We start from the raw sequence: 12,462 nt of genomic DNA on the forward strand, positions 1-12,462 counted from the left end.
TCAAATTATTATTATTATTTTTTATATATTTATGAAAGGTAATTTAATATATTCATATTTTAAAATTTAATAAATTTCTAATTCATATAAAATTGAATTTATTTATTTATTTATTTATTTTAAAATTTATTTCTTGGGACACAACTTAATTAAACTATAATTTATTTCAATAATTAATTTCTATGTTATTTATTAACTTACGCTCATAATTATAATATAAAAAAAACTTTACTTCATTTTTATTTAAAACTTCTATTCTCTCATTTTTATTTTTATTTTTAAACATAAACTTTATTCCCAACAATACTCCATTATTGCCAACAAACAATAGACATATATATATATATTAACTAACAACACTCTTCATCCATCCGTACACGCACCCACACCCCCTATATATATTATATTATTTTTTTCATTCTCCAATTCTAGTGAGCACACGCGTCCTCCATTTTTTTTTTTAATCCTTAAGCCATTCTCCAATTCTACAGCGTGCACACGCGTCTTCCAGGTTTTTTTTTTTTTTTTTTTTTCAAAATTTCCAATTTCCAACAATAAATCAAAATCTTAAATTTTCACTATTTTGATATTAAAACGAATAAAAAATAAAAATAAACTAACCCTAATCTAGATTTGGGGTTTTCCAAAAAAAAAATATATCTAATGTGCTTGAAATTAACTAATGAATCTAAAATAATAATCTAGGGGTTAGAATCTTACCTATACTTAGGGTATTATTCGTAAAATTACATTTTCACCCCTCTTTCATTTTATTAAATTAATTTAATATCATTATTAAAAATTTCCTAAATTACCCTTTAAAAAGAAAACTTGGGCGTTACATCTAAAACCCAGTTCCTCCCCTAGACATGACTCTAAGAAAGTTGATTACTCAGTTAATTCAACCCTTATTGCGAGAACATTTCAGAATAGAAATGAATGAATTTTTTTTTTTTATCATTTAGGGAAAAATTATATTTACATGGTTTCATAACCAATTATTCATGATTGGTTAGATCATTGATACAAATAATATCAAAATACCAAAAACGTTCTCGGTGTGGGGGTTTGTTTGACCTTGTATGAGGTGTTTATCTGTTTGGCTCCGTAATCTCATGGGACATAACGAGGACGTTATGTCTATAAAGAGTGTTTATGACATCCCATATCGGATATGAGGAAAGTTCTTGACGCTATATAAGTATGAACTCCTCTGTTTGGCCCCGTAATCTTATGGGACACAACAAATATGTTATGTCTCTATGAGGAGTGTTTGTGACATCCCACATAAAATAGGATTCGGCCCAAAGTGGACAATATTTAGGTATCATAGTTACAAGTAGGTAGGTAGCCCCTTGAGATAAATCTCCTATTCTATATTCTATATAGGATTAGAGTAAGGATTTCAACGTCTCTCAAATGCCCCTGTTTTATAAGGAATAGAGTAAGACCTTATCCCATTTTCTACTTTATCTTTTACCGACTCCCATCCTTTCAGCATTTTATAATTTTTATCTATGTATATATTAAAGAAAAAGGCTAATTAAGAGTTGGTCCAATGTCTCGTGGCCGACACATGCCCGAAAACAATCTAGAATCTGGTTGGTTTGAATTCTATTTTTCTCACAAACCCTGACATATCATTGGCTGATATGGTGAACTTGACCTTACCCCTTTTTAGCATCGATGCCCGTTTTGTCCATATACAATTTCACACCCCACCCAATCCTGCCTCACGTCCCGGTAAAACCGCCACTGCCACCGCCTCGGATCAAGCCTCCGTACGCTCTCTGTAATTTTTCATCCGCGTCAATTTCTGATTCAACTTTACCAGCAGGTTTCTAGATATTTACGTTACATAATTCCTGATAGCATTCTGTGGTAATCCAATTTTGTTGGAGAGAGATGTCGGAGAAGTTCTCGGCAACACTCCGGATTGGAGATCTGAATGATTTCATAGCGCCGTCACAAGGTTGCGTTGTTTCTCTCAAGGGGCTCAAGGCCGCCCCTGCCAAGCCTGAGAAAGCTGAGGTATCTGCTTTTCCCCAAATTTCACGCCTCTCAATAACTGATGATATGTCAATTTCACTATTTTGTTTCTTCAATATGAAATGGAGTGGAGTAGTTCAAGATTTTAATTTTTAAAATAATTTCTATCTTCACATGATTTTAGGGTTTTGAAAGAACGCGTTCTTTAGTGTGATTTTTTTTTTGGTTGTTTTTAGGATTGGATTTTTAATTTGTAGTTGAACTTGTGGGAGGAATCAATTTGATAATAATAATCTGGGGAGATATTTTGGTGGAAACAGTCCTCTTGAGGTTTCTGCAAATGTTAATTCTCTTGTTTCAGTATTATCAATTAGGTTATAGATGTTGGTAGCGTGAAGTTATGGTCTTTTGAGGTTGTTCTTATTCATTTTGCTTATTATTTATTTATTTACTTTGTTTCCGTGGAGAAGGTTGTGACGGGTACCAAACCAGCAAACACTGAACCTGTTAAGATTTCGCTCAAGGATTGCTTAGCATGCAGGTACAACTTTCTCCCCCATGCTTTTAAGAAATGCAGAGTCTGATGAACGCAATGAGAGTACATGATAACATGCATGTATTTAAGGATTTAATAAAATTGGTGATAAAGGTTTTGGAGGTCGAAAATTGGTTTTGTAAAGGTATGCACTTTACATAGTTAAATACTATATGTTTCTCACAAAAACAAAAGGGAAAAATCCCAATTCTCCCCCATGCTTTTAAGAAATGCAGAGTCTGATGAACGCAATGAGAGTACATGATAGCATGCATGTATTTAAGGATTTAATAAAATTGGTGATAAAGGTTTTGGAGGTCGAAAATTGGTTTTGTAAAGGTATGCACTTTACATAGTTAAATACTATATGTTTCTCACAAAAACAAAAGGGAAAAATCCCAATTCTATGTTAGCTTGTCTATACTTATTATTCTAGGATTGATCGTTGTTCTAAATACTCTTAAATCAAAAAGCAACCAAGCTAGGTGAAATTTGATAGGTTGACATTAAATCTCAATGAACCATTAACGCTGATCTCTTGTACTGATTTGTCACCTGGGTTTTTGCCTAGCTGCTTTTGAAAATTTTTAGCAGTTAATTTTCTTTCCCCTAAAACTTATGTTGGTACATGGTATGGGGGAGGATGGCTATAGCCCTAGCTATTATCATTACAGTATAATAGCCATGATGGCCACAAAATGATTGGTTTAGGAAGTTGAGTTCTAATTCTACAAGCTGTCATGGGTCAACTGTCAAAGTGAAAGTGTTCTTGAGCATTTATGTAAGAGATGCTGAATTGGATATTTAGGACATCATTTTTTCCATTCCACATTTTCTCCTTGCCATGGCCAACTCCTATATTTTTAGTGACCTTCAAAGCTTTGCTTGTCTAAAATTTTGGTTATGAAAAGATTTGTTAAAGGTGGCTTTTCTTGGGTAAGTTATAGCAATATGGACATCATAGAATTTAACCTTTTTTACCATGCAGTGGATGCATAACATCAGCTGAGACTGTGATGCTTGAGAAGCAAAGTATGGATGAGTTTCTCTTTAATATTAACAAAGGGAAGGCAGTCATTGTCTCCCTTTCTCCCCAGTCAAGGGCTTCCTTTGCTATTCATTTTGGCCTCTCTCCACTCCAGGTGCAACTATTGCAATTTATATTTCTTGTAAATTTTGCATTTTTAGTGACAAAAACATTTCTAGCATCATTGTACTTGTGATTACAATGCAAATATTCTTCCAATTTCAGGTTTTGAGGAAGCTCACAACATTTTTTAAGTCCTTGGGGGTCAAGGCTGTATTTGATACAAGCTGCAGTAGAGACTTGTCACTTATTGAATCTTGTAATGCGTTCATCTCACAATATAAACAACACCATTCTACTGAGGATGAAAAATGCAAAACATCCTTACCCATGCTATCATCTGCTTGTCCAGGTATACATGCTAACATAATAATAGTTTGGTAATTGTGTCATATCTCAATGAACAGAAGTAGGCCTGTTAAAAAAAGAGGAAAAAAAAAATACAAACCACATACAGAAGGAAGGAGTGGGGTTATAGTGAAATAATATTAGTGCAGTTTTGGAGAATGTTTTATGTTTAATGGATGTATGGTTGTGTGTGTGGTGAGAGAGTAGGATGATTTTAGGGGGGTTGATGTTGTAGTTTTATTTCTTAAAAAGACAGTTTAGGTCCCAGTGGATTGTTGTCATTATGTGTTATATCTTATTGGAACATCTTCTATAAATGCAGGTTGGATATGCTATGCTGAAAAGACACTTGGATCCTATATTCTGCCTTATATTTCATCAGTGAAGAGCCCCCAGCAAACTATTGGAGTTACAATTAAGAACTATCTTTGTCAAAAAATGGGTTTCAGGTAATATTTGTTCAATCTTACACCCCATGCATCCCACTCACTCCATATTATTATCTGAATTGTGATTGAAGCCTATTATATCATGAGTAGTATATGCATCAAAATCATGATCTGTTGATTATCAGATATAACAGATTCAGATCATTAGCATGCTTCTGGATCAAGATAGCTACCATTTCTGCTAAATGGTGGGATTTGGGTCTCAAGCTGATTCATTTATAGGCCTAGACTTCAGTTGATGGTATATGTTGGCTCATAGTTATGCACATGCATGCATGCAATGTTAGGAAGGATGGATATGCATTATTCATTTCATATTGAATGATTTAATTGGTGAATGTTCATTCAATAGGCCAGACGAGGTTTACCATGTATCTGTGATGCCCTGTTATGATAAGAAGCTTGAGGCTGCAAGGGATGACTTTGTGTTTGAAGTGGATTCTCCAGGTGGAGTCCATGAAAATACAGGGCTAAGGATTACTGAGGTAGATTCAGTGCTGACATCTGGAGAAGTTTTAGAATTAATACAGGTAACAGTCAGGTTCTGTATTTTAATAAATTTTATTGATGCTCTCATTGTAATAATAATTCTTATCCTTCTCTTTTTAGAAATGATAAATGGCAGCACCATTAGTAATGTTTCTATATTTGATTTTTGCAGTTAAAATCAGTGGATTTCAAAAACTTGGAAGAGTCTCCTCTAGATAGATTGTAAGAACCATAACCATCTTCTACAATCTTTATCCATGTGTGGGAGAATCCCTTTTCACAAACAGAATGAACTCTGTTTTTTTTGCAGGCTAACAAATGTCAATGAAGAAGGTCATCTCTATGGGGTCCAGGGAAGCTCTGGAGGTTATGCAGACACAATTTTCCGATATGCTGCCAAAACACTGTTTGGGAGAGAACTTAAAGGCCCTCTGGATTTCAAAACTGTACGGAATTCAGATTTCCGGGAAGTGACTCTGGAAGTGAGTTTGATTCATTGCTGATTCTGTTTATTTCTGTTTCTTGCCATACAAAGAATGTTCTCGACACAGCATAAAAACTGTCAGCCGTATTCATAATCAGCAGATGGGAACTGCAGTGTTTGAAACTAATTAGATATGTTCTTTTGGGAGCTGTTGTATAGAGACAAGAGTCTTGTGGGAGCTGTTGTTTGACCTTTTTAGGGTGTCCTGGGTGTTACCTGCGTTAGTTAGAGAAACTCTTCTAGGGTGGCATGGGCCATTTGAGGACAAGAAGCGTAGGAAGGTGTGGAAAGCTGGACCTTTATGTTTGTTTTGGGTAGTGTGGATGGCGAGAAATAGAATTGCCTTTGAGGGGGAAGAGCTCTCTATCCAAAGGCTAAAAAGTTCGTTTGTTTCTTGTCTTTGGTCGGAAGCGAAGGGGTACTTGGATGATGTTCATCTAACTCTTTTTTGCTTTCTAGATTGCTTGGGCCTATGGTGAGGGTAGACTGGTTGTATTTCTTTTTTTGTGTCTTGGTGTTTTTGTGGTGGAGGCTGGTGGTAGCTGTATACTTTTTGTATACCTTGGGCTGCTTTTTTGGCAGCCCTTTTTAATATATTTCCTTTTTATCTATCAAAAAAAAAAAAAAAAAACTAATTAGATATGTTCTTAAAGACCAAGATAAATCAAATATCTGTTCCTAATTTTCTAATCTGCTGCCTCCTTAGCAATCATCAGAGAATATGACAAATTTTCAATGCATGGTCATTCATTCAGATAATTTTCTTTAGGAGATCCCCTTTTGGGGAAATACTGAGTGATTTCTCCTCCTTTTCCCCCAGCTCATTTTATCCATGTTGCATCTTTGTGTGCCCCACTTGTTGTAGCAAAACTGTTGTCCATGTCTGTTAAATAATATGTGAATGATAGTCTCACACCCTCTCCTTTCAATGCAGATAGAGGGGCAAACCGTGTTGAAATTTGCATTATGCTATGGCTTCCGCAACCTGCAGAATATTGTGAGAAAAATCAAGATTGGAAAATGTGATTACCACTTTCTGGAGGTCATGGCATGCCCTTCAGGTATTTTCATTTTTGTTTCCCAACTTTCTATTTTGTTGAGTTGGGATTTGAATTCCCAAACATTCAGGCTTCTGTTTAAATCAACTTGAACTTTGAAATGGGTAAAACTGGAATATATTTTGATCAATAGGGTGCTTGAATGGTGGTGGTCAAATAAAGCCAAAGGCAGGGCAATCAGCCAAGGATCTGATCCAATCATTAGAAGCCATCTATATGGAAAATGTAAGTTCTTTGTCTAGAGGATTTGAACTGCTTTTCAGGCTTGTTAACAGTTTCAGGGTCCTCATCCCTTTGCTTTTAGTTTTATCTAAAACTTTCCAGGCACATAGTTAAGCATGTCTTATGATTAGAGTTGTCAGTTATCCCAGATTAAACAGGAGCTTAAACCCCATCCATGGAACTGGTTCTAACTGATAATCTACAATCTCATCTCTACAGGTTGTGGTTGCTGATCCTTTCAAGAATCCCATTGTAAAAGGTTTGTATGATGAATGGCTTGAGCAACCAGGCTCAGAGAAAGCTAAGAGATTGATCCACACAGAATATCACCCGGTGGTAAAAAGCATCACTTCTCAATTACACAACTGGTGAGAAGTTCTTTGGCTACGATACTGCCCAACGGTGGAACTTTCCTCTTCCCCGAATCGTCTCTTCCCTGACCCATGTTGCTGAAATGGTATTACTGGTCGCTAGCACAATGCCTCATCCGTCGAAATGCCAATCATCCACATGGGTGCACGCGTGGAGTCGTCCAATTTTGAATATAGGTAGAGAAAAAGGGAGCGCCCATGCTTTCACATTTCTAGTCATGTATATATTGTGTCTGAGCTCTCCATTATTTGACCGCAGGTAAACGAATATATTCATGTAAGCTTTGTGGTCTTTTTTGTTTTTTTGTTTTTTTTTTTATTTAAATTCTATTGATTCTTGAATAGGCTCGTTGGCAGATATATAGTCTGTTATTGAAACAAAAATTACAGCCCAAATATTTTTGGATAAATGGCTGAGATTTTGACTGGATTAGATCTTTCCTTGACTAGTGAACGTGGTGATTACATGGCATCGACACCATGTGCCTAAGAAAATTTCTTGTTTCACAGAATGCTTCCAGGGGGTAGGTGGCTGGTAGCTCAAAGTGGGAACTGCTTTTGTTTTTTATATGAATTTGTTGCAGCTTATTAGACTTTTGCCCGCCCTTTCAGCATCAAAATGTGTTTAAAGCAGCTTTCACCAAAAGTTAAGAAAATTTTATATATATATACTCACATGCCAAGATTTCTCCCTCCCATTTGACTTGGAGTACAAAGTAGCCATCTTTGAATTTTATATATATTTTTAAGACTATACACCCATTTAATAAAATTATTAAGCCAAGCAAATCTTAAGATAATTTTTTTTTTCTTCTAATTTAAATTAGAAATCAAAGTTGTAATTTTTTAAATATAATATTAATATTATAAATTATATATTAAATAATATATAAGTTAAAATATATATTTTTTTAATTAATTTTTTGGGACAATTATGATGAAAGGGTAGAGAAACTTAATAATAACCTTAAAAGTCCTATATTTTGCATAATTGGAAATAAGAATATGAATGGATCAAAATGTCTTTATCCCACAATCCTCCCATTCCCCTCCCCACCCCACCCCACCCCAAAAAAATAAAAATAGGAGAAAAAAAATGAAAAATGTTGTAAAATTATAAAGTGAAAGGAGAAGAAAACAAGAAAGAGAAATCAGAATGTAGGAAGAGAATAAAATTTTCATTAGAGGTATCTCCCTTTTATAGGGAGTCACAAAGAGATATACATCAATATGGATGATCATCCACAAGTTCCCATAATCCGATAAATTCTCATATTTTATAACACTCCCCCTTGAATGATCATAAGAATATGTCTCATTAAAGCCTTACTAGGAAAAACCCTATGAGAAAAACACTAGTGAAGGAAAAAGAGTACAATATTCTTTTATATTACTATAACTGCCTTGTTAAAAACCTTGTTAGTAAAACCCAATGGAACAAAACCTGGACGAAGGAAAAAAAGAGTGCAGTATATCCATATTATCACTCTCTCTCTTATGTAAACATAATTATGATTTCTTCAACATTTCAAATGGTAGATCTCTCAATCTTTGTATTCCAAAGTCATACCTTAACTTTTTCAATGTGGTCGAAGGTAACGCCTTTGTGAATAGATCCGCTAGATTATTGCATGACCGAATATGTTGAACATCGATCTCACCTTTCTTTTGGAGCTTATGAGTATAGAAGAATTTAGGGAGATATGCTTAGTTTTGTCACCTTTTATGAATCTTCCTTTAATTTTTGCAATACAAGCATCATTATCTTCATGTAACACGATTGCATTGCCTCTGATGGAAGGTAGTCCACATGTTTCTTGTATATGTTGGATCATTGACCTTAGTTATACACATTCACGACTTGCTTCATGAATTGCAAGAATTTCTTAATGATTTGATGATGTGGCCACCATTGTTTGTTTGATAGATTTCCATGAGATAGTAGTACCATTGTAATTAAACACATAGCATGTTTGTGACTTACATTTATATGGATCTGAAAGATATTTTGCATCTGCATATCCAAGCAATTTTTGTTTTGATTCCCTTGAGTAAAATAGACCTATATTAGTAGTTTTGCAAAGATAACGTAATATATGTTTGATGTAATTCTAATGCTTTCGAGTTGGAGCGGAACTATATCTTGCTAATAAATTGACAGAAAAAAAATAGTGTCTGAACGTGTACAATTGGCAAGATACATAAGTGCACCAATAACACTAAGATATGGTACTTTAGGACCAAGTAATTCTTCATCATTTTTCGCAATGACGAAAAGAGTCATTTTTCACATCAAGTGATTGGACAACCATTAAAGAACTTAAAGGATGTGCTTTATCCATATAAAAACGCTTCAAAACTTTCTTAATGTATGTTGATTGATGTACTAAAACTTCATTTGAAAATGCTCGATCTGCAGGCTGAGACAAAATTTTGTTTTTCCAAGATCTTTCATCTCAAATTTTCTTTTTCAAGTAATTTGTTGTTCTTGTGAGCTCTTCAGGAGTTTCAACAAGATTTAATTCATCAACATACATTACAATAATTGCAAATCCGGTTTCTGATTTCTTAATGAAAATGCATGAGCATACATGATTATTCATATACCATTTTTTTTAACAAGTATTCGCTAAGGCGATTGTACCATATGCGTCCAGATTGCTTGTAACTTGACTCAGTACATGCTACGAGGCTTTGTACAATTTGCTTCAGGCAATTTAAATTCTTCGAGAATTTTCATGTATATATCATTATCCATGGATCCATATAAATATGTTGTAATAACATTCACGAGACGCATATCTAGTCCTTCTGAAAAGGCCAAACTAATTAAGAAATGATATGTGATTGCGTCCATGACGGGAGAGAATGTTTCCTCATAGTCAATACCAGGTTTCTGTGAGAAACCTTGTGCTACTAATCGCACTTTATATCTTATGATCTCATTATTCTCATTGCGTTTTCGTACAAATACCCATTTGAACTCAACAGGCTTTACATCTTCAGGTGTTTGGACTACAGGTCCAAAAACTTCTCATTTTGTCAATAAGTTTAACTTTGCCTGTATAACTTCTTTCCATTTTAGCCAATCATTTTTATGTCGGCATTCTTCCACATTTCGTGGTTCAAGATCTTCATCATTTCTTATGGAGCCCACTTGGAAAGTGAAAATAATATTATTTTGACTCCATTTTTCTCCCATGTATACATAACTGATTGAGATCTCACAATTTTCAGACACCTATGCCTCTTCAAGGGCTTTTCATTTAATATGTGCCTCTTTAGGGGCTTCTTGCTCAATATGTGCCTCTTCAGGGGCTTCTTGTTCAATATGTGCCTTTTCAAGGGCTTCTTGTTCAATATGTGTCTCTTCAGGGGCTTATGCATTATTTGTGCCTCTTTTGGAACTATAGATTTATCGATTTTAAACTTATCAGTTATTTTTTATGGACTTTTTTAGAGTGCCAAGTTTTTCTTGGATTTTCCTCTTCCGGGGAGTTACATTCTTTAAGCCAACAGGTCTACCATGCTTTAGGCGTATCTTAATTAATTTGTTATATGTCCTAAAAGGACATAAATCCGTGTTGGAGTATTTGCAACCGGGATATATGACTTTGTCACTTTCTTTGTATCAATGAATGCATCTTGTAATTGATTCGCAAGATTTTGCAATTGAATGATCCTTTGAACTTCTAGTGCACATTGATTTGTATGAGGATCAAGATGAGTCAAAGTCAATGCATTCCAAATAATTTCATGTCGTTCTTCTGGAACTAGCTCTTCTCCTCCTAACGGCGAGAAATTTGTCTCATTAAAATGATAATCTGCACAACATGTCATTCTACCTTTTAAGTATATAGGTAGACTAGTCACTAAATAAAAACTTCTGGTTTTATAATGTACATTCATATGAACTTTTATCCCGGGGGACCAAGTTGGTCTTACAAGATTTTTCTAGATCTATCATCATATAAAGTGTCATTCACATGGTGACATGGTATAAACTCTTCTAGAGCCTTTAATCAGTTTTCTGTCACTTGATATAGTATTAACATTGTTTGTCATCAATGTTGTGCAATTAATGAAATAAAAGTTTCATCAAAGTAACAAGTCATAAAACATTGTCATAAAGACTTCGTCTTTATAGAGTTGAATAAATATTATTATAGAGAAAAAGTTAAAATCAATGGAAAAATATTAGTCATCGATGATAATTTAACTTAATAAGTTGTGTAAAAGCAATGAGAGAACATATAACACAATAAAACAAATATGAAAAAAATAATTTGAAGTTATATATTTCGTAAATATCTCACATATTTGATTTTGTAAGTGTGGAGCAATTTATACATGAAATAACTAGGAAGTGTTTGAATAATCAAACTAATTGTAGTGATAGATCAATAATTTTATTCAAAATATTATTATGATTTAAATCAATACGCAAAAATTAATTCATATATCAAAATTTCAAGAGAACATATCATGATTTAAATTATCTTGTTGTCTCAAAACTTTAATTGAAATACTACAAATCCATCTGAACATATATGTAAAGATATAACATAATATATTGAGAATAATAGTTGAACCTATTGTAATTTCAAAATTATTTTTAGATAATGAAATTATTGCATTAATAAAAATACTATATGTGACAACATGCAATAATATATATTATTTTATATAACTCAAAATTTTTGAATCATAAAAACATATCTTAAAAGAAAATTGACATGCAAAATTAATTTATTAATCATATGACCAAGTCATATATTTCACATGTATCCAAAGAATCTCAATTTTCTAAATCAAAATATTATTGTGTATTAAACAACTAGAATAAAAAAAAATTCCAAACTATCATCTTTAATACAAAAATATCATGCAATCCGAAATTCTACATCTATATGTAATTTTTTTTACTAATGACAATATAACTTCTAATAATAGAAATTTATAAAAACAATCAAACACTTATCTATTTGTATAATTTGATATACAAAATATTAATCCTTTGATAATATGTAAATATTATCTATATGCTCATTATCATAGCTTCAAGCTATAATATATTTCATTATAACTTTTGATTATATAAATTTCATAGAGTTGTACAAAATTGTTAGTTAACAATTTTGTTCTCCTTAGCTTCTAGGTATAAGAAAGTACATATTAACAACTTTGGCATATCCTTTTATTAGCCCAAAGAATATTAATTTTCTTATTTTCATAACTTCAGGTTATGAATAATAATATTTAATAATAATATTTATATAAATTCTGGTTATATAACAAAATTTAAAAAAATTATGTATCTTTTAGGTACATGATTGTTCATTGACAATTTTGTTTTGTATAACTTCCAATTATACAAGAGAATTATAAATTGTATGCATGACTTCTAGCTATGAAACAATTGTTAATAAA

At 33.0% G+C, this 12,462-nt stretch overlaps 1 protein-coding gene across 2 annotated transcripts; it reads left to right on the forward strand.

Annotated features, from left to right (window-relative positions):
* Positions 1-1,708: 1,708 nt before the first annotated feature.
* Positions 1,709-7,469, forward strand: LOC117924258 (protein NAR1). 2 transcript variants are annotated; one of them, XR_004652751.1, is made up of 12 exons: positions 1,873-2,031; positions 2,460-2,530; positions 3,513-3,666; positions 3,777-3,963; positions 4,282-4,408; positions 4,761-4,938; positions 5,070-5,119; positions 5,208-5,379; positions 6,316-6,442; positions 6,573-6,664; positions 6,881-7,209; positions 7,292-7,469. XR_004652751.1 is itself a non-coding variant. In XM_034842850.1 (11 exons), exons 1-11 carry the CDS (start codon positions 1,906-1,908, stop codon positions 7,031-7,033), a joined length of 1,437 nt encoding a protein of 478 aa, XP_034698741.1. In that variant the 5' UTR covers positions 1,709-1,905; the 3' UTR covers positions 7,034-7,469. The 2 variants fall into 2 exon arrangements, 1 of the variants encoding a protein (XP_034698741.1); XM_034842850.1 differs by having other exon boundaries at positions 1,709-2,031; positions 6,881-7,469.
* The last annotated feature ends 4,993 nt before the right edge of the window (positions 7,470-12,462 follow it).

The sequence above is a fragment of the Vitis riparia genome, chromosome 10 (genome assembly GCF_004353265.1).
Source record: "Vitis riparia cultivar Riparia Gloire de Montpellier isolate 1030 chromosome 10, EGFV_Vit.rip_1.0, whole genome shotgun sequence".
NCBI lineage: Eukaryota > Viridiplantae > Streptophyta > Magnoliopsida > Vitales > Vitaceae > Vitis > Vitis riparia.

What these genes read in the sequence shown, in the direction of transcription:
- LOC117924258 (XM_034842850.1), top strand. Translation starts at nt 1,906, where the DNA reads ATGTCGGAGAAGTTCTCGGCAACACTCCGGATTGGAGATCTGAATGAT. An exon ending in CCAAGCCTGAGAAAGCTGAG is followed by an intron (nt 2,032 to 2,459) that starts GTATCTGCTTTT and finishes TCCGTGGAGAAG; the next exon opens with GTTGTGACGGGTACCAAACC. An exon ending in GGTCATGGCATGCCCTTCAG is followed by an intron (nt 6,443 to 6,572) that starts GTATTTTCATTT and finishes TTTGATCAATAG; the next exon opens with GGTGCTTGAATGGTGGTGGT.